At 40.9% G+C, this 22,395-nt stretch overlaps 1 protein-coding gene across 1 annotated transcript in view; it reads left to right on the top strand.

Annotated features, from left to right (window-relative positions):
* Positions 1 to 14,082, top strand: part of Tex9 (testis expressed 9) — a 35,288-nt gene extending 21,206 nt beyond the window's left edge. The window contains exons 10-12 of the mRNA XM_032909638.1: positions 375 to 509; positions 13,037 to 13,171; positions 13,769 to 14,082. Coding sequence (XP_032765529.1) covers positions 375 to 509; positions 13,037 to 13,171; positions 13,769 to 13,846 — 348 coding nt within the window. The 3' untranslated portion in view covers positions 13,847 to 14,082. The remainder of the gene's footprint in view (positions 1 to 374; positions 510 to 13,036; positions 13,172 to 13,768) is intronic.
* Positions 14,083 to 22,395: the final 8,313 nt, after the last annotated feature.

The following is a 22,395-nucleotide window of genomic DNA, read 5'->3' as shown; positions in this document are numbered from 1 at the left end:
ACTGGGGTTCAATTCTTAGCACCCACATAACGGCTTACAACCATCTGTAACCCCTGCTCCAGGAGATCTGATGCCTTCTTCCGGGCTCTGCAAGCACCAGGCTCACAATGTACAGAGAGGTAATATATGCAGATAAAACACCCCCCACACTCACAGACACAAAAGGATAAAAATTAAAAAAGGCAGGCACAGCTACATTTTTAGGTGTCTTTTTCTAATACCAGTTTTGGGTAAGAATTCCCTGAGAACTGTGTCTTCTGATGCTTAACCTGCAACCCTGTATGAATGAAAGCAAGAAACATGGAAATGAAAAAAATGTAAGATATAAAAGGGAACTGATGATATTTCAACACGCCAATTTTTTAACTACACAGGAATTAGAAAATAAAAGAAGATTACAAAAACAGGCTGCTACAAGTCAGAGTGCCACGGAGGTCCGCCTGAATCGAGCTCTTGAAGAAGCAGAAAAATATAAGGCGGAGCTTAGTAAACTCAGGCAAACTAACAAGGTATGCAAACCCACACAGCTCCAGGAGCGCTAGCCTTGGGAGCACAGAAACCATTGTTTGTTTACTCACTGCAGAAGACGGGGCTCAGTGGAGTGGGGGATGGGTGGGGTGGGCTGGGACACATGCCTTGTTGTTCCTGGGGAGGTCTAAGGACAGCTTCGTGGAGTTTCTGTGCAATTGAGGAATCAAACTTAGGTTACATGTAAATCAAGCTTACATGTTCAGCCTTTACTCACAGAGCCATCTCACCAGCCCAGAAAACAGGACTCTTGAAATTAAAATCCCTCATATCATGATGAATGTTTATTTTCATAGTAGGTACATTTACACTGTTAGGACTGTATGTTCTATGTGTTGTTGTAATTGGGTGACTGTACAATTTTGGAGGGTTTCTTCATTTCTTTGTATCTTTAGAGAGGCCCGTGTTATATGCCAGTTCTTTCTGGACCTCGTGGATAAGCAATGGGAAAAGAAAGCATCCTTTGTATCTCACCTGCTACCTTCTCTGAAGCTCCGGTTTCTGCCATGCATAGAGAGGGGCTGTATTATGGGGCCACAGTTCTGAGCCTTGAGCTCTAGGAGACTTTGTTAAATTTAGACCCCTAGGCCCTAGCCTTGGAACATCTCCTCAGAATGTTAGGGTGAGGCCTGACAATGGCACTCTCACTTTTGGAGGTAACTGTTGCCGGTGTGTAAGGACCACCCTCAAACCTCCAGTGTCCGCAGAGCACTCAGTCAATGCCTTGATATCTGTCGAGTGAGTGGAGGTGGATACTGATGTGAGGACCTTTTGTATGTTCTATAAAATGAGTTCTGCATCAACCTGATGGAATTGCTTCCTTATGACAACATTTAGTACCTCAACAGTGACTTAGGAACCACCTTATTTCGTAAGTGATGCTACCTTCTGAATTGTCTCAGTAATACTGGATAGAAACAGAGACCAACACATGACACCTTAAGTAGATCATCTCAGTGAGTCCCTCTAAGCCCCTCATGCTGGGACCACTGGGTCCACATTCAAAGGTCATCATGGATGACCTAACGAAGGTCATCCTTACCTACCAGCACTCAGCACACTCTTCAGACAAGAAAGGGCAGGGACTGCGTCAGGATTTGCTGCTCTAGTCGTTGCTCTGATCTCTGCCGCACACATTAGGAAAATGGAAAGGGTAACTCTCCTAGTATCTAGCAATCTTGAAAATTCAAGTAATAAAAACTTGGTATATGAAAAATGGGTGTGTGCAAGGCTGACACAACTTATTTCCAACTTCAAAAGCTGTTTTAGTGAGACCTCATCTCAGAAGCCAGAGAGAGAGGGGGGTGTATTTCTTGTCACACTTTCGACTTTTCTACTTACTTGGGTATTTGTAGGATTATCTCTAGGCTCCACCGTGGTTTTGTTGTTAGCGTCTAATCTGTGTGTAAGTTTTCTTTGGTGAGAAGGTAGTCCGTTTACTCCTTTATGTCTTCTTTTTAGACATGTGATTAGGTAAATTAAAACTTTCAGGTTCTTATGTTTAAAACATGACTAGAAAATAGTAAGGTTTCCTTAAAATAGAACAAGATTCTCTCACAGTCATCAGAAATTTAAATATTTGTTTTTAAAATACTGACAAAGTTATTTTCCACAGACACTAGCAAACAAAAAATTGGTCTTTAAAGTAAAGGTGTCTGTCAGCCTAAACCAGATGAAGGGTTACAGGGATCTTATTTTTAGTGTAAGGCTGTGGTGTGTGTGTGTGTGTGTGTGTGTGTGTGTGTGTGTGTGTGTGTGTGTGTGTGTGTGTGTCTGTGTCTGTGTCTGTGTCTGTGTGTGTGTATACAGTGTGTATTGAAGGCCAGAGGCGACACTGGGGCCAGGGTTGACCTCTGTCTTCCTCAATCACTCCACCGTATTTGTGAGACAGGGTCTTGTACTGAACAGAGAACTGCCCAGTCCCTTTAATTAACCCAAATAGCTTGCTCCAAGATTGCATGCATAGGCAGTGCCATTTACATGGGTGCCAGCATTCCAAACTCTGGTTCTTGTACTTATCCAATGACCCAAGTCCTCTCTGGATTCTTTTTTCTTTTTTCTTTCGTGTTTCTTCGTTTTCTTTTCTTTTTTCTTTTTTTCTCCTCCCTCCCTCCCTCCTCCTCTTTTCTTTTCTTTCTTTCGAGCCTTGGCTCCCTGCACTCCTTTTTGTGGACCAGGCGGGCCTCAAACTCACAGAAATCTGTCTGCCTTTGCCTCCTAAGTGCTGGAATTAAAGGTGTTTTCACCGTGCCAAGCCTCTCTGGAATCTTAACTGTTCCTATATGTTTTGTTTATGGTTGTGTCCGCCAAGCCTGGACAGTTGTCACTTGTGGAACCAGCTGAGGGAAGGAGTTGTGAAATATTAGAAACAGGATATTTGATGAAATGGTTGTTTGAAAATTGGTAGCATAGTCCATGTTACTTCATTTAGAAAGTGATAATTTCTGATTCTCTATCAATTTATTTTGAAATATTTCAGAGGTTCTTTTAGGCATTATACCACCCAGAGGCTTACTGTAGATAGATAGAGTTAAGAATCAAATGTAGTCCTTGCATTAATAGACCAAATTGATTGAGTGCAGAAATTGGATACTTAGGTTGTCAGTCAGGCAAAGCTAATCATGCACCTGAATTAGTCCACAAGGCATAATGCTGTGCAGGGTACGTGGTGTTCTGAGCAGGAAGCCAGACCATGGCATTTGTTTTCTAAATGTGATCTAAGGGTATACTAGAATAATCAGTAGCAGTTAGGTGCCAGGAGAGAAGACTGTGAATAGAAGGAATCGTGTGTAGCAGTGGCTGTCTGGCAAGAAATAATAGGAAGGCAGCCATCGATGTGAAGGTAGCAGTAGGAGACAAGCCATGCACATTGGAGAGGACAGAAATCATTCACCTGGCTCACTGGACCACACCTGAGGAGCTCATTCACAGAGCAGTGCAGATCAAGCGTGGCTGCTCTGTGGAGACAGAACTGTTGCAGAGGGCAAAAATGGAAGCAGCTAGGCTGCTTAACTAGAGTTCAGGCAAAGTGAGAGCCAGTGTAGGCTGGCCTGACTGACGGTAGCAAAAGTAGAAATTAATTGAGTATCAAAAATTACACTCAAGAGATAAAATCATAAGGAGTGAATATGGGCTTTGCAAGGGGGAAGCCTGAGGTATTGTTTAAAAAATTCATTTTTAATTAAGTGCATGTGTGTATGTCTGTGGGTGGGGGTTCTATGCACATGAGTTCAGGTGGCTGAGGGGGCCAGAGGCGAGTACTGGATCCCTAGGGCTGGAGTTAGCTACAGGCTGTCATGATTTGCCTGATACTGGGAACTGAACTCCTGTCCTTTGTAAGAGCAGTTGGTGCATTCTTAGCCACTTATCCACCTTACCAGCTCAGGCCTTTTTGTCTGTGTATTTAACTCGGTGCTGCCATTACTAAAATAAGGAAGTCTTGAATGGTTTTGGAGAAGGACAGTTGTGGTACATGCCAGTGGGCAAATCCTGAAGATGAGTAGGACGATTCAATTTGAAAATCAGGGAAGAAAACATGAATTAGTCTAAGACATTGTTATATTAAAGCTATGCTGAGGAATCTGAGATGGGCTATTATGATTTAAGAGTCTTCACGGGGCAACAGATGAGTGAGAGGCACATGTGACATAATGTTGCCACTGTGGTTGAGTATCACTGAGGGAAGGTTCTGAGAGAACTGAGCGTTCTGAGTCAACAGCAGAGCACCACCTTAGACATGCATGTGTGGGGTGGTTAGTGAGGTGGCCAAGTTCTGTAAGGGGTTAAAAGTGAGTGAAATGAGGAAGCAAGTGAATGCATGTGTGATTCTTTCCAGGCACAAGGAAGGTAGACCTGGAGGGAAACGCAATGTTGACTTTATTCGTTTAATGATGTAATTTAGACATGGTAAAGTGTAGATTGTATATGTGTAATTTGACTCTTGGCTCTTACACATTTCCATGACCATGGCTTCCATTCCCAAATGGAACATTTTCATTGCCCAGGAAGATCCTTGTGTCTTGTCCAGGTCCTTCCTAGAGGTACCACTGTGCTGGCTTCCGTTCCTGACCTAAACACAAGTGGACTCACTGGGTGGACGCTGGGACTGGAAGCTGGCACTCAGCAAGGAGTCAGGACTGACCCATGCTGGGAGGGCTTTTCTTCCATCCATCTTATTAATGAGTTATCAGTCATCTTGTCAAAGAATCAGCTTTTGTTTTTACTTCACAGTGTTTTCTGTTTCCTGGCAGCTCCCTTTCACTTCTGCTTTCCTGATTGGGTTTTAATTTGCTCTTTTATCTCTAGCTGAAGTTGAACCTTAGAGCATTGATTTTAAATTTTGTTTTCTAAAGCATTTAAAACTACATTTGCTTTTAAAATGATACTCCACATATGTCTGACAATTTCTGGACTGTTTTAAGTATATTTTTTCATACTTTGAAGACATAACTAGTGTATAATGAGCCTGCACATGCTTGGAGTAAAATGTGACTGAGTTTTGACGATTACAGCTTGGGAGAGACATGGGCCATGTTCAGGCAGCACAAAGTGACGTTTCACTAGGATGTTCCCGTTAACTTATCGTTTCACACATAACACGGTTTATTCAGTCACCTTCTTACTGCACCCTATTCCTCACTTACTGTCCTCCTTCCTCCCCTCAAGTAGACTCCTCTTTGCTTTAAGGTCACATAAATGTATCTGCAAATGTCGATTCTCCATGAGAGAAACAGCAATATTGTTTGAATCTGGTCTGTTTCACCAAGTATGATGACTTCCAGTTGCATCATTTTCCTGCAAATGACATGCTCTCATCCATCTGCACTGTCCCATATTTCCTTTATCCACTCACCTGTTGAGGAGTCTCTAGGAAGGTTCTAGGAAGTATTGTGAACCATACTGCACTAAACGTGGATGTGCAAGCGTCACCCTGGCATGCCGGCTTGGATTCCTTCAGATACGCCAGAGCAATACATGTGGATCACATGGTAAATATATAGTTATTTTTTCAGAAACCTTCATATTGACTTCCCATTCCTGCCAGCTAGTGAACAAGCCCTTCTCTTCCCCACGTCCTCGCCAGCACTTGTCTTGATTGTCTGTTCTGACTGGGGCCAGATGGAATCCCACTGTAATTTTCATTTGCATGTCCCTAGTTGACTAAAGGGGATGAATACTTTTTCTTATATTTATTGCATTTTTATTTCCTTCCTTTTTGAGATTTGTATATTAATTCATTTGCCCAATTTCTTGATAATATTATTTGAGATTTTGGTCTTTAAGTTTTTTTACATTATTTATAGATTCTAGATATTCCTCCCCTTTCAGACATCAGATGGCTAGATCTGTGAGAAAAATTAAAGTTAGTTATTTTTATGTATGCTTGTCTGAGTATATGTATACACCATGTGTGCACAGCTGCCCAGAAAAGGAGGCCAGAAAAGGGTCTCAGGTACCCTGGACCTAGAGTTGCAGGTGGTTGTGAGCCCACATAGGAATTCTGGGAACTGAACCCAGATCCTGTGTAAGAGATCTCAATCTCTGAGCCATCCCTCCAACTCCATTCTCTGTAGTTATTAAAAAGTATATAAGTGATACCCAGTCTGCTTTTTTAAATTTCCTTCATTCTTTATGTTTGGTTCAATTTTTTTTTTTTTTACTAATTTTTCCACATGGACATGGGAACTGCTGCATTGAAACTTCTCCTTCTGTCTAATGTAAGCACTTCCTGAGAATTTTATTGTATGTATTGTGTTGCTTACCTCCCACAAATTTGATTTTGATTACTTAAAAACTTTCATTTTTCTGTTTGAAACACTGATTTTCCTTCTGTTCTCTCCTTGAACTCATACATCCACATGTTAGGGAATGCCCCCAGACACCTTTCTTAGAGATTTCAAGTTAATCCCGTCATGGACAGAGAACAAATGATCCTTATAGATCTGTGCAGGCTTGTTTTATGGTCCATAATATGGCTTAAGTTGTAAATGTTATCCCATGTGCTCTGTACCTCTGTTGGATGGAGTGTCCTCAAACACCAGCCGTGTAAAGTCGTGTGACAGTTGCTCATGTGTTTGGCACCTTCACATGTTTTCTGTGTGCTTACATCAGTGAGTAAAAGAGGAATATAAATGAAACTGTGGCTTTGTGAGTTTCCTCTTCAGCCTTATCTGCATCTGCATCCTGTTTGTCAAAGCTGTTGCTAAAGAGAACATTCAGCACTGTGTGTCTTCTTGGTGAATTGGTCACTGTGAAAATAACCGTTTTTTTTCCTGGACGTAGCCTGTGCCCTGATGAAGCCTTGGTCTTGAAGCAGCTTGAACTCTGCTCAGTTAATGTTATCTCTGCTGTGTCCTATTCACTGCTGGTGGATAACGTAGCTGAGGTTGGCTTTTATGACTCAGCCGAGTCTTCAGTGGGGAATGTTTACGCTACATTTAATACTGTTTCCTATGTGGACAGCCTGTCGTTACCAACCGCAGAATTCCCTTTACTGGCTCATGTGCACCTCTTTGTGTGCACGTCAGTATTTATTACACATCTTAACTTTACTATCTATACTCAGATAACACAGAATTTCACAGATAACCCATAAACCTTTAAGCAGCTATCATATCCTCTTCATTATTGCATTTTTTATTATGGTCAACTACATATAAAATTTACACTTTTTACACATTTTTACATGTAAAACCATTGTTACGGTTTTGCAATCTGTCTCTACACTTTTCATCATGGAAGAATGGAAACTCAGTAGCCCTATGCCCCCAGGCCTTGCAGCCACTGACTCTGTGAATCTGACTTCATAGAAATGTGCCTCATTCCTATGAGTAGAAGCACATGGTTTTCTTTTTGATTAACTTTTTTTTTTTAAGTTTAAAAACAGTGTTCTCAGGTTGTTCCATTTTTCCAAACTTAACTTCCTTTGAAGGCTCAGTGCCAGTGCATCAGCTTCCCATGCTGCTCCTTGCTCCATCTCTCCATGGGCACTTGGGTTGTGTATTGTCAGGTAGTATCCGGGTGCCACTGGGAATAGAGAGGCCCAGATCCGAGGCCTTGCTTTTTTGTTTGGGGCTGTATACTCTGAAGTAGAATTCTAGTATCAGACATGAGGTTCATTGGGTTTCAATAGCAGCTGTATCATTTCACATTTCACTTGTACAAATGACCAAGGATTTCCATATCCTCAACATGAGGTACTCTGATTTTTATTTTTATTTTTATTTTTATTTTTTTGGTTCTTTTTTTCGGAGCTGGGGACCGAACCCAGGGCCTTGCGCTTCCTAGGCAAGTGCTCTACCACTGAGCTAAATCCCCAACCCTCTGATTTTTATTGATCCCAGTCATCCTAATGGTTTTTTTATAATATATTCATATATGTATATATAATTTTAAAAATTAATTTATTTTTACACTCCAGATTTTATTCCCCTCCTGGTCCACCCTCCAACTGTTCCACATCCCATAACCCCCTCCACGCATGCCCCTTCCCCACCCCATGTCCAGGAGGATGTCCCCGCCCCACCTACCCCATGTCCAGGAGGATGTCCCCGCCCCACCTACCCCACTAGACCTCCATGCTCCCTGGGGCCTCCAGTCTTTTGAGGGTTAGGTGCATCTTCTCACTGAACCCAGACCTGGGAATCCTTTGCTTTATATGTGTTGGGGGCTTGATCTCAGCTGGTGTATGCTGCCTGGTTGGTGATCCAGTGTCTGAGAGATCTCGGAGGTCCAGGTTAATTGAGGCTTCTGGTCCTCCTACAGGACCGCCCTCCTCCTCAGCTTCCTCCAGCTTTTCATTGCTTCATTGAGGTTTTAACTTCCACATCCTTAATTATAAGTAATGTGTTCAGTATCTTGTATTTAGTAACCATTTGTTTGTCTTTAGAGAAACATCTGGTCAAGTCCTTTGTTAATTTTTACATTTTATTGTATATTCTGGACATTAAGCCTGTGCATATATGACTTGCAAATATTTTCTCACATTCAGCAGACTGCCTTTTCAATGTTTATTGTGTCCTTTGTGGCCTTTGTGTGATACAGTCCAATTTATTTTCCTTTGGTGTCATCCAAGAAATCCAGTGTCATTAAGAATTTTGTACCTTCACCTTTTTTTGCTCAAGTTTTTATTCTATTCAGCACACACACACACATACACACACACACACTCACATACACTCACACACATACACACAGCCACTCACACACACACACTCACACACACACATTCATACACACATACACACACACTCACACACACTCACACACATACACATTCACACACACACTCACACACTCACACACATACACACACACGTACATGCCTCTGGAGCATCTCCTGTTTCTGTAGCAGACTCAGGTTCAGAGTCCAGCATCCACATGGTAGCTTATAGTTATAGCTATAACTCAAGTTCCAGGGAGACTGACACCTCCTTCTGACCTGTTGGCACCCAGCATGTATGCAGTGCACAGACTCCATGGAGATAAAACATTCGAACATATAAATTACACTAAAAACACAAACACAAAAAAAACAAAAGAAAATTAAATACAGGAAAAGAGCATGGACCTCTCAGAAACCCTCACATATACAATTTTTACACAGGTGTCAAGCAGTCAGGAAAAGATAGTCTCTTGAAAAACGGTGCTAGGAGACCGTGCAACGTGTGTGTGTGTGTGTGTGTGTGTGTGTGTGTGTGTGTGTGTGTGTGTGTGTATGTGCGTGCGTGTGTGTGTGTGTGTGTTTATTGCCAGTCATACACTGTTCTAATTATTCTAAATATATAAGTATTTGATTTTTTGTGCTGCCCAATGTTAGTCTGTAAGAGGAACCCTTTTGTCTGTTGCTTTTGTAGTCTATGGCTTTGCTGAATTCGTTTCTTGGTTATCATGATTTTCTTAGAAATCCTTAGGGATGTCCACAGCTGCATTCTTGTCACCTCCGAGGAATTGTCTTCCTCTCCAGGGTGGATGTCACTTGTTCTATCCCAGTTGCTTGGATGATGACTTCCAGTGCTGTGTTCAGCAGAAGTGACAGAAGCCGCTGCCTTTACTTGATCCTGACTGACAGTGAGAGCTTTCGGTCCTCACCACTAAGTGTGTGAGCTGAGGGCTTTTGTGTATGGCCTTTATTATCTGGCGGTAGTTACTGTCTATTTTACACTTTTTCTCATGAAAAAGTAATTGACTCTTTAGTATCATCAGAGATAATCATGTGGTTTTTCTCGTTTATCCTGTGAATGTGGGATATTAGCATATTAACCCTGAGTTTTGTGTTGAACCATTATTTGTTCTGGCAGTAGATCTCACTTGGTCATCATCTATCACTCTCTTAATGTACTATTGAGTTTGCTTTCCATCCGATTTTATCAGTGGTACAGATCTGAAGTTTTCTTGTAATGTCTTCAGTTTGACTTTGGTTTATGAGTAATGTTTCCCTGAGAATTATGAGATGATTACATCATTTCTTGCTTCCCTTTCCCTTTCCAAACCCTCCCATATACCCTTCCTTGCTCTCTCTCTTAGTCTGTATACTGTTACCTGTAGGTATGTTTTGAGGACCAGACTGGCCATTTGGTGTTGCACAACTAATTGGTATAAAAATATTTTTAATAAAAAAAAAAAACACCTTTTCTCTACTGTTACTCAGCCTCAAGAATTTTGTTGTTCTAACAAAATACTAATACAGAAGTATTCTGTCATTTTTAGTTTTGGATACTGTGAGTGAATGGTGTCAAGTATTTAAGGATATGGTGAAACTCACTAGTCAAGCCTTCTGGTCTCTCCTATTTTGAGAGTTTGATTAGTGATTCAAACTCCTAAATCTCTGAAATCTAAAGGTTTTGGTGAGTTGAGATTATATGAATTAATTTCATCTAGGTTACATAATGTTATAGTCAGACAGTCCTTTTTATTTCTGTGAAACTAGCTAAAATGGCCACACTGCGATTTCTGGTTTTACATACTTTGGTCCTCCTTTTTTGCCAGTGCACCTAAAGGTTATAATCACAGAGCAGACTTTTTAATTTGTGTTTCTTGGATCTATTAATTCACTTACACATGCTCTCATATTTACCATTCCATCCCTGCCAGCTTCAGGAAGGTTGGGTTGATTTGAGATCATTTGCTCTTCATTGTCTCATGGCTGAGCAGCCCGCCTGTGAGTGTCATATTCCCTATATATGCTGGTGCTTGAAGTACTTTTCTAACATTCTTTGAAAATTGGTAGTTTGAGTGTTTGGTCTTTGAATGTCCCCAAAAGTTTACATTGAAGGCTTGCTTGACCCCTGGGTCTGCATTACTGGGCAGTGGTAAAACTTTTAGGAGATGGGCCCTGGTGGAAAGACATTAGGTCATTGAGGGATGTGGCTTTGAAGGGAATACTGGGAATTGAGCCCTTTTCTCTCCCTTTGCTTCCCAGCTTCTTTATAAAGTCCAGTGTCCTCTTTTGTGTGCTTTCACCTTGACACACTGTGCTCCACAGGCCTAAGGCACTTGGGCCCAGGGAACGTGGACAGAAACTGTCGGAGCTGAGCAAAGCAAGCCTCCCTCAAGCTGTTTTGGGCATTTTGCTACAGGCCAGAAAGCGGACTCAGTATGTGCTTAGTTTACACATATTTAATTCTAGGTTCATTCTATGGGTACAGAAGACACTGTATGATTTCAGTCTTCTTAAACTTGTTAAAAATTATGATCTACCATGATTTATTATGGAAAATGACCTGGTTGCATTTGAGAAAACTATAGTCCCTTATTGTTGGGAGGAATATCTTACTTAGTTCCAACTTATCTGCAGTCCCCTGTTTCCTTATTGATCTGTCTGGTGACTATCATGATTGAGTAAGATACTGAAGTTTCTGCATTTATTGTAGTGATCTCCCTTGAATCTGTTCATTTTTGTTTCTTAGCTTTGGGCATGCTGATATTTGATACACGTGTAATTGTCACAGCTTGGGAATAGACCCTTTTGTCATTATGTAGTACTCTTGCCTCTTCATAATTCTGACTAAGGAACAACTGTACAGTCATCAGATGAAAATGAACTGATCTCTTTTGGCTACTATTTCTGTGGATTATCTTCTTCCGTCCACCACACATGCCTTTAGAGCTAGACCTGATCACTTAGGGCAGAATAGAGTTGGAGCCTGTTCTGTTTTCTTCCACCTTTGACAGCGTGTGCATTTTCAGTCGTCTGACTCTGTATCAACTTCTGATAAGGACAGCCTTCTCATGGCATTCTGTTGTCCTTTGTGTGTCGTTTTTACCTCACAGCCTTTAACTAGTTTTTGTTCTCCTCTCATTTATGCTCTCTAGCTATCTTGTCATTGGTGTGCCTTATGGCTATCTGTGAAGTTAAAGGAAACTATTTTAAGTAGCAAATTAAACCTTACCTTCGCAAACTACACTGACAGTTGCCTTCCCTGTCATGTCACTCTCCACTCAGACTACATAAACTCACTTGTCTGTGGTACCATGGAGTTGCTACCTGGTTGAGTGTAGGGTTTGCCTGATGAGTTACTCTCTTGTTGCCTCTTGGTTTCTAGCGTTCACAAAGTGGCTCTGTCCGTGCTTGCTGTTTCAGTGCCATGTTGATAACATCACCGTTAAGACTTTTTCCTTAGCAGGAGAATCTCTTAATGGCTGTTAATATTCACCACAGTGTTTCTGAAGGCCCTGGTTTTATTCTTTTTAAAGAAGTGTGTGTGGAATCTTAGCTCCTTCTGGTGTCTTACTCCTGTGAAACCTTCTCTTCAGAACTGCAAGCACAGGACCTTCCTGGACCTAGTGACTTCTGTTACATCATTTCTCAGAGTTGAGATTTGGTGTCCTCGTCATTTTTGTGGATGAGTTCTCTGATCAGCTCTTTAGAATAAGTCTTTTACAGGCTTCTGGGCCTTTCACCCTGGACATGCTACTTCTGTGTGCCAGTGGTCTAAAGAAAATGTGTGGAGGAAATTTGAGGCTCTTCCTTGGATTTCCAACTTGGAAGTCTGCAGTATGTCATCAGTCCTGTTCTCTTGAGCCCAGCAGGATTCAGTTGTAAACCTATACACCAGGAAGTCCTGCCAGGAAAGATAGTGTAATACGTAGTGGCTCTTACCTCAAAAGGTCAGACCACGTGCAGATTCTGCTACTGAAAATTCTCATGTTCTGTCAAGTTTTGATGTTTTGATTTTTTTCTTAGAATTGAAAGCTAATTTTAAAAATATATTTTGGAAATTGTTTTAATGAGGGAGCTGACTGTAATTAAGTTATTTAGTAATATAAAGAACAATCATGGACTGGAGAGATGGCTCAGCGGTTAAGAGCACTGACTGTTCTTCCAGAGTTCCTGAGTTCAATTCCCAGCAACCACATGGTGGCTCACAACCATCTGTAATGGGATCTGTGCCCTCTTCTGTTGTGTCTGAAGACAGCTGCAGTGTGCATTCATGTAAATAAAATAAATATCTTTAAAAAAAAAAGAACAATCATATTTCAACTAAATTGGTTTTTTTTTCTTCCATAGGATATTACAAATGAAGACCACCAAAAAATTGAAGTGTTGAAATCAGAAAACAAGAAACTAGAAAGACAAAAAGGAGAATTAATGATAGGGTTCAAGAAGCAGTTGAAATTAATTGACATTTTGAAAAGGCAGAAGGTGAGTCTAACAACAGAAGAAAAGCCACAAACAGACCTTTCTACCATAAAGTTATGTTTTCACTTTGTTTATAATCTTACACATAAAATTATATCTAAAGATGCACTGTATACAGGTGAAGTCACATCTGTGTAATACATAGTGAGGTTCACTGGTTTAAAATACACACACAAATGTATGTGTGTATGTATCTATACACACACACACACACACACACACACACACACACACACACACACACACAGTCCCTCCAAACTACAGAAAATACCATATATGAGAATGACTAATTTTAGTGGATTCCTTCCCTCTTCAGACTTTGAGCAGTTGTTCCAAAGCACATTGTATCTTCCTTGAAACATGAAAAAAGACAATTCACAGCCCTCACTTTCTTGTTACAAAGATCAGGTATAATCATATTGAATTATTCTTTTAACAGTAGCTTGGTCTTCACTGTAATATCCATTTAAAGTGTTACACTTGCATAATTAGCATAATAATCCAGTAATAGGGCTTATTTTTGATAGCATATTAACACAAACATAAATTTTCTGTTGTTGTATGTCCTTCTCTAAATCAGACTATATTTTTTTCAAACAGATGCATATTGAAGCTGCCAAGATGCTGTCTTTCAGTGAGGAGGAGTTTATGAAGGCCCTTGAGTGGGGTAGTTCATGAGTGAGCAATTTCAATTTGATGCTTATTTATGTTAGTTTATTTAATATCAAATTGTAGCCTTCTTGCTGTTCATAAGTAGTGAGAACATTTGTGAAATAAAAGGTTCAGATAGTGATCTGTTGAAATAAACAGAATTGTTTGGAGGATGTTGTAAGACAAAGCCAGACTGCAACTCCAGCCTTACTTCCTTTTTCATTAATAGTTGTGAAATAAAGAAGCAAGACTTTGACTTTTAATTCCATTTTACAACTTACTAGACCTGGGAGAGGACAGAGAAGATGGCAGGGCAAGATTCCAGAGATCCCCACCTACAGCTACTGAGGCCTGCCTGAAGTCTGTATGTTATGCAAGGCTGTCACATCAAACAGCAGTGATGCAGGCTGGAACCAGAGTCTGTCTTGCAGGGGCCGTGTGTGTGTTGTCTTTTTCAGTGATTGTGCACAAAGAGATACTCTGAAAAGGGGGCAGGGAACACCTAGGTAAGAAGTGACAGCACCTAGTTGTAGTAAAAGAAAAGTTTTGTTGAGGAGGGTGAGGGCAGTTTTCACTTCCTCTAGCACAGCACAGAAAGCAGGGGAAAGATACTTCATTGGTCTCATTACAGTAAAACTCAGCAGACTCTTGGTCCAATTCCAAACCAGTAAATATGCTAAACAGGAACCCATGGTTCCTGAAGATAGACTGAAGTTCCAGCCCACAGTCACCTCTGGCCAACTGCCTTCCATTGTATTTGAACTTGCGAACCTCCACAACTGGCAGGCCTTGGTTGGCGGTGGGCTTTTGGTACCTATGCTCTCAGACCCTGTCAGCTCTTACTCTGTGCCAGCATAGGAGACCATGGTATTGTAGTCCATTCTCAACTAGTTGTGATGACCCTGGGCTTGAAGTACCCTGTAGTGTTGCAGTGAACTCAGATGTAGACCTAAAGATGCTCTGACAAGAGTAGCTGGACATTCTATGCTGAGATAGTAAGTGCCTACTTCACAATGCATGGATGGCGATGCCTGCCTACAAGAATTAAAAACGTTGGGGACATTGCCAAATAGTCTAAGTTGCCACTGACTGACTCCAAGGAGATGAACACATATAAACTGACTGATGATTCAAGTGAGATGCTTCAAAAGAGCTTTGACTTTTTATTTTAAAATGACAATTCAGTCATCAGTGAGCAAAATGAAAATGCAGTAGAGTGTCAAGTATTAACAGGAAGATGTGTCAACCTGGAGACAGGCAATACAGACTTAGGAGAAGAAAGGAGTACAGCTTCACAGGTAAACACAGGAGAAGTTGGCACATAAGAGGGACAGAAGAAAAATGATGAAAGACTAAAGAAACAACACTTTCTCATCGGAACATAAAATATTCAGGTAAAGGAAGATCAGTGGTTTCTAATGATTTAATCCAAGTAACATTTGCCCATGGCATAGAATCAGCCTGTCAAAGATAGAAAAAACATCCTAAAAGCATGAAGGAAAAAGAGTGGATTCCATTTGAAGGAGTTACACATCTGGCAGCTCATCTCTCTCTGACAGAAACAAGGTAGAATGATCTAGTCAAAGTTCTGAAGGATAAAACCTGTCAAGAGTAATGTACCCAGCTCAGCCATCTTTCAGAGATTTTAGGTAATATTTTCTCAAACTAGCCAATGTGAGTTCATCATCTGCCTTACAAGAAACATTGAGAGGGATTCTTCAAGCTAATGAATGCGATTAGCTAAAGGATGCTAATAAGAAACATTAAGTCAAACAGAGTATTCTGATGCAGATGGAGGCATGAAAACCATTCCCATTTTTAATAAGCTGGAAGTGTTGAAACAAAAGTAACATTTAGTCAAGGATATACAATATAAGAGATGTAATTGTGAACTGCAAAATAGAGTGTAGAAGAAAAGTATAAAATAATAACTCGTAACAGAAACATGGGGGAAAAGCAACGATTCAAACATACTATCTGAGAAAAACTCAACTTTGAAGAAAGTAAGAGGAAGAAAAGAATCAGGAAAGTAAGTAGAAAACACAATGGTAGTGAAAGCAGTATGACTTAGTACATGATGTGTGAATTTCTGGTTTCCTTGAAGACTCGGTTGTGCCATGTGATGTTTTTCTGGAAGCTGTCTGGTAAGAGGTCACGTGATGTCTGGAAAGGATGTGAGTATAACCCAACTGACAGTGGATGATGTTCTTGCATTGGTTCGCCTTGCTTTCTTCCTGATCTGTGCTTGTTAGAATCTTGTAGAGAAATGAACCACAGAACTTCTGGTGATACTCCCTCTGCTTTTTGTCACCTTCTGTGAGTTTGTGCCACTTGGTGGAGCATTGCATGTTCTTCTGGACCAAGCTGCTCCTGCCGGTTCATAGTTGGTGTTTGCAGTGGACTGGACTGCTCACAATGAAGACTGGAGTCACCTCAAAGAACTAACTAAACAGGTCCACATCCTTCTTGTCCTTTTAACCATCTTCCTCTCCTCCTTTGGTCAGAAAGCTATAAGGGAGGTTGACACATTTGAGAACCTTTATGTGGGTTTTGAAAAAAATATAAGCCTTCAGTGAGTGGATTAAATTCACCAGTTAAAGGTAAACAAATCCCATCCCTATGGTGCCTCTAAGAGATTCACTTAACAGAACAGAGATTGAACGTGAAGAGATGGCAAAAGTACTCTATGAAAATGGAAACCAGGAGAAAAATGGGTACTTACAACAGACATTAAGTCAAAAGCTATAAAAACAGGCAAAGAAAATCTTACATAATGGTAAAAGTTTTAAGTCAGCAACAGGAACAGTAGTGAACATGCATCTCCCACAGAGCTAAAATAATAAACACCTGTAAAAAGGAAAGACACAGATACTGTGATATAACAGTATTCAATAACAGATCAGACAGGAAAATTGAAACACTGAACTTATCTGTGACTCAGTTTGAAGAACGCTTGCTTGGCATACACAAAGCCCAACGGTCAGTCCCCTACACCTCATAATCTAGTTTGGTGGTCCACAACCATGATCCTAGCACCGAGGAACAGAGGCAAAAGGGTAAATAACAAGTTCAAGAGCCAAATAACAAGTTCAAGGCCACCCTGGAATACATAACACATTGTCTCAAAAAAAAAAAATCACAAAGAAACATTTGTCCTGAACTTAATTTATACTTTATATTAAATGAGCCTAATCTCTCCAACAGCATTTATATATACATATATATGTGTGTGTGTGTGTGTGTGTGTGTATATATATGTATATATATGTATGTATATTCATATTTGAATGTATAGAACATTCTCCAGGGTTGATTATGTGTCTTAAACAAATTTAAGAAGACAAATTATACCACACGTCTTTCTGGACTATGATGGTATGAAAGAATAGACCAACAAGAAGAACTTCAAAACTTTACAAATATGCAAATTACACACCATGTTCTGAATAACCAGTGGGCTCATGAGAATAAAGCAAATTCTAGACGTTTTACACAAACTGAGGACATAAAAATACATTCAATACAATAAAATCATTTCTGAGGAAAGTTTATAAGAAGAAAATGTCATTTTAGCACTGGAGAAATGTCAAAGTAATGTACCAAAACCAAATTCAATATGGTCAGTACAAGAAAAAACAGGCACGATCAGAGAAGGAATACACTACAAAAATTACCATAACCTGAAAAGTCAAATTCCAAATACTACTCTATTCTGGTCACTAATTTGACACTATGTGAACAAATACCAAATCTGACTTCTTGTGACAGGTTGCAGGCTCACCAAAAGCAATGTGTACAATTAGCTCGAGGGCACGAGCATAAGGTGTACTACTACTAGGAAGGAACAAAGGCCAGGGCCATGGTTGAGTGCAAAGGGGCAGCTGCCGCCAAACCTGACTCCTTGATTCAGTCCTTGGGATACGCGTACACAGTGGAGAAAGAGCGAACTCCTGCACACTGTCCTGACTCCCCAAGGCAGCTATGACCAGCACAGGCCATACCCATCCTCACAAACAACTAAGAAGAAGAAGAAGTGAGGACTGTTTAATTTAAAAAGTAAAAATAAAAGGATTAATCCTAGCTGGGCATGGTGGCTCCTCCCTGTAACCCTACCATGCAGGGCAAAGGCCAGAGGGTCAGCAGTGTGATGTTCCACGGGGAGCTTGATGCCAGTGTGGGTGACAGGGGACGCTGTCTCAACAAACAGACCAATGAATTTCACATTGGGATATAGGTCCCATTTTCAAGACTTCTTTTTATATGTATTTTAAATATTCCAAGATAAAAAATATCAGTAATAATAAGAAAAAAAAAACCCAACTTCTATCCCCAAGCAATTGCAGATACAGCACTAACCCACATCAAATGGCTGGTTTGTCAAAACATACTGTCAGCAATGTTTAGCCAACAGAGAAAACACCTAGTCAGTGATGGAAAAGGGACACACTCACTGTACTGTACACAAAGGCTCATGTGTATTATAAGTGATTATGAGTAATTTGGATTACAGTGAGTTACCTTCTGGAGCTGTACCATCAAGAACAACTGAGACAGGAAATCTGAACACATCTATGGTGAGAAAGGAGATCAAGTAGCTCAAATCCATAATAAAAATGTATTGGGAGCTGCAGTGCTAGCTCACTGGTTAAGAAGAGCAGTGCTGCTTTGCAGAGGACCCAAATTGAGTTCCCAGCACCCACACGGTGGCTCACAACCACCTATGTAACTTTAGTTCCAGGAGTTCAAGGCCCTTTTCTGGCCTTGATTCATCAACTCCTGCAGACATGATACACAGACATGCACTCACGGATACACATAAAATAAAAATAGATACTTAAGAAAAATAAAGTCTCCTCAAAGAAAACACAGGACCTGCCAGCTTCACTGCCAGCTTCTAACAAAGATTTAAGGACCAGCAGTTCTTCTCAAACCAGGCCAAACACCGACATAAAGACATTTCCAAATTCAAGTCTGCTCATCCTAATACCAAAATCATGCAAGGGCAACAAGCAAGTAAACAAAACCAAGCCAACAACTCCCATAGCCCAGTATCCCTGATCAACTCCGATGCAGAAATGCTCACCATAACAGCTTCAATACATTAAACGATCCCTCATCACAGTGAAGTGGGATCGATCCTAGAGGATTTGACACTCAAGTCAATAAACATGTCAGACTGACAGAATGAAGAAAAGGTTTGTAAACTCAGTAAGCAGAAAAGCCCAAGACTGAGCAACATTTCATGACAAAAATTGTCAGCAACGTAGGTTACGGGAAGAATGTGCTGGAGCGTGAGTCATGTACAACAAACCCACAGCCAACACGTCCAACAGGAAAAGGTGAAGCTTAGCCTCACATATTTGTGTATCCAACCCTTTCATATTGTGACATGATATTGTGATGTACAAAGTTCATACTGAAAAACTGTACAACAGAATTACAAATTAAAAAAATTTTTTGAATAACATTTTAAGTTAGCTATTTGTGCTGGTCTGCATTCATAGCTATCCTGATCACATGCCAAGTTGGCCATTCGTACAAGACCTGAAATCAGACAGTTAAGAGCACTGGCTAGGCTGGGAGATGTAGCACCTGCCTTTAATCCCAGCATTCAGGAGGCAGAGGCAGGAAGGTCTCTGTGAGTTCGAGTCAGCCTGGACAGCCAGGGCTACACAGTGAAACTCTGTCTTGACACCCTCTGCCCCCAACACACACACACACACACACACACACACACACACACACACACACACACTCTACTCTCCCAAAAGAGCACTGGTTGCTCTTGCAGAGGACCCAGGTTTGGTTCCCAACGCACATATGGTCACAGTCATCTGTAACTCCAGTTCCAGGGGCTATGATGCCTTCTTGAGGCATTCTTGAGCACTGCACACATCTAGTACATATATGCAGGCAACACGTGTAAAATGTTTTTTTTTTTTTTGGTTCTTTTTTTTCGGAGCTGGGGGTAAAATGTTTTTTAATCTTAGCAGGAATGCTAATTAGAGATAACCAGCAAGAGAAAGAAAAATATGAAGAATGGGAACAAAGAAGTTGGATTGTTCATTATCAAAAATGATTCAGATCAAATCAACTGAGTAAAGTTACAACATAACAAAACCAAAACATACAAATCATAGCACTAACAGCAAAAAACACAGGCTTGAGCTGTAGTCAGTGGCAGAGAACATAGAGAACATGTATGAGACCCCAGGTCTAATCCCTGGCATAACACAGATGAAAGGAGAGGTATTTTTATACACCAGTGGCAAAGTATCAGAAAATTTACAGTGATCCCATTTGTAGTATTGAACAAAAACATGTTAGACTAAATGTAACCAAGGAGATTGAAGATGGCTGTGTTGAAAACTATAAAATACCGATGACAAAAACTAGAGAGAAGTAAATATTTTTTTTTTTTTCTTTCTTTCTTTCTTTCTTTCTTTTTTTTTTTTTTTTTTGGAGCTGGGGACTGAACCCAGGGCCTTGCACTTGTTAGGCAAGCGCTCTATCACTGAGCTAAATCCCCAACCCCGTAAATAGGTATTTCATGCTTATGAATTAGAAAGCTGACTTACAAACTGCCCAAAGAGGTCTGCAGTCTCAGTGTAGTCCCTGTGGAAACACCCAGAACATTCTTCAGAAATAGAAAAACAATTCTGTAATTTACAAGGAACCACAAGAGCACACATCACCAAAGTGTTAACTGAAGGCTGTCTATGGAAGCTGTACTAATTGTGGTACTAGCCAGCAAAGGGGGGACTAGAAGAAAGCAGAAAGCACCACCATGTTCACCTATGAAGTGGGGGCTCCTAGCTCTTTGGGAAGTTATGTCAAATGATGTTTTGCTGAGGCACACAAGCAAAAGGATTTCTCAATAAAGCAAACATGTGAAAGAATGTTTTCCTGAAGCAGACCCAGGTGAAAGGATGTTTTGATATAAAAAACATGTGAAAGGACCTGTGGTGAAGGAGTAACTCTGACCCCACAGACAGTGGGAGAAGAGCACTCAGCATTGGGTTGGTTCGCGCTGCCTCACTGGTCTTTGCTAACAGCATGCATTATTGGTTCACCTTACATAGCACTGTTGAACTCAACTTGTGATGATGCCACCATTGAGAGAAACTGCTTGTGAGGTTCCTACGGTGGCTTGCTGCTTCAGCAGCCTTGCCTCAGACCAGTTGGCAAGCCTGGCAGTTTCTTCAGAATTGAGCCACAGCTGCTGGTTCGTGCCTGCTGTGTGTCTGCTGAGAGCCTGGTCTGCAGCTGCTGAGTCGGATTTGGTGTTTGCTCCGGGACTGAACTGCTGCCACAGAAGACCCTGCTCACTCTCAAAGAACTATTGCTAAACAGGTCCACTTCCCCCATATCTTAATTACTTTTCCACCACCTCTGCTGGGTGGTGGGCTAAAGGAGGTTGAACCCTTATTAAAAGTAGGCTGCAGGGGGTTGGGGATTTAGCTCAGTGGTAGAGCGCTTGCCTAGTCCCCAGCTCCTAAAAAAAGAAAAAGAAAAAAAAAAGTAGGCTGCAAAAAAATTTATGCCTACAGACCTAGAGTGTTTGTTTATTTTTGTAAAGATGACCACAAAAGCAATGATCACAACGCTGCACAGCCAAGGAAACAACACAGAGAGGGAACAGAATACGGAATAGGTGTAAAAATGTGCACGCCTGTAATCCCAGGATTTGGAAGGCAGAGGCAGGAAGAGTTTTGGGAGTTTCAGGACAGCCAGGGCTACAGAGAGAAATCCTATCTTAAAAACCAAAAACCAACCAATCAAACACCAAAAAATCCAGAAAACTAACCATGAATGAACTCGGCACGGAGAGAGAGGACAGTCAACACACAAAGACCTAAATAGACATTTCTTGAAGACGTACAACCAACCAGTAAATATGTGAAAAATTGTTAAAATATCACTGTCAGGGTAATAAGTGAAACCACACTGAGAATACACCTCAGCAAAATTAAAATAGCATACATGTACACACATGTACATACACACACATACACATATATAAATGCAATCTCATATATAATGTACATATGAGGTGGGGACTGGAGAGATACATGAACATAATCCTGTAGATCCTCTATATCCACACGGCAGCTGTCCAATTCCAGAGATCTGATGCCCTCCTTCTGGCCTCAGGCACTGCACATATGTGTTACACATACGAACATGCAGACAAATGTCCATATACACAAAATAAAAATAAGCCTTTAAAAAATTAGAAGAAAACAAATGTTTGGAAGGCTGTGGAGAAAAGGGGACCGTTAAGGGCTAATGGTGGGAATGTAGTGAGTACACACACATCTTAGAAAACCCGCGGTGTGGGGGTTTCTCGGGATGATAAAAGTCATCCTGTTGTCAGGAATATATACATTTTAGAAAGCTTGTGTGTTGAAGACACATCTGCGCTGTCTGGAGGATGAGTACACAGAAGAATCTCTGGACAGTAGTACTGGACACACTGAATGGTTAGCTTCTGTGTTTGGCCTGTGTGGTTCTGTGCTGTGTGTGACAAGACGGTATCCTAGGATGCATAGTGAATAAAAGTGACTAATTCTCGG

The sequence above is a fragment of the Rattus rattus genome, chromosome 8, assembly GCF_011064425.1.
Source record: "Rattus rattus isolate New Zealand chromosome 8, Rrattus_CSIRO_v1, whole genome shotgun sequence".
NCBI classification, from domain to species: Eukaryota; Metazoa; Chordata; class Mammalia; order Rodentia; family Muridae; genus Rattus; species Rattus rattus.
The sequence above is the reverse complement of the archived record's forward strand: the minus strand, read 5'-3'. Positions and strand labels throughout refer to the sequence as shown.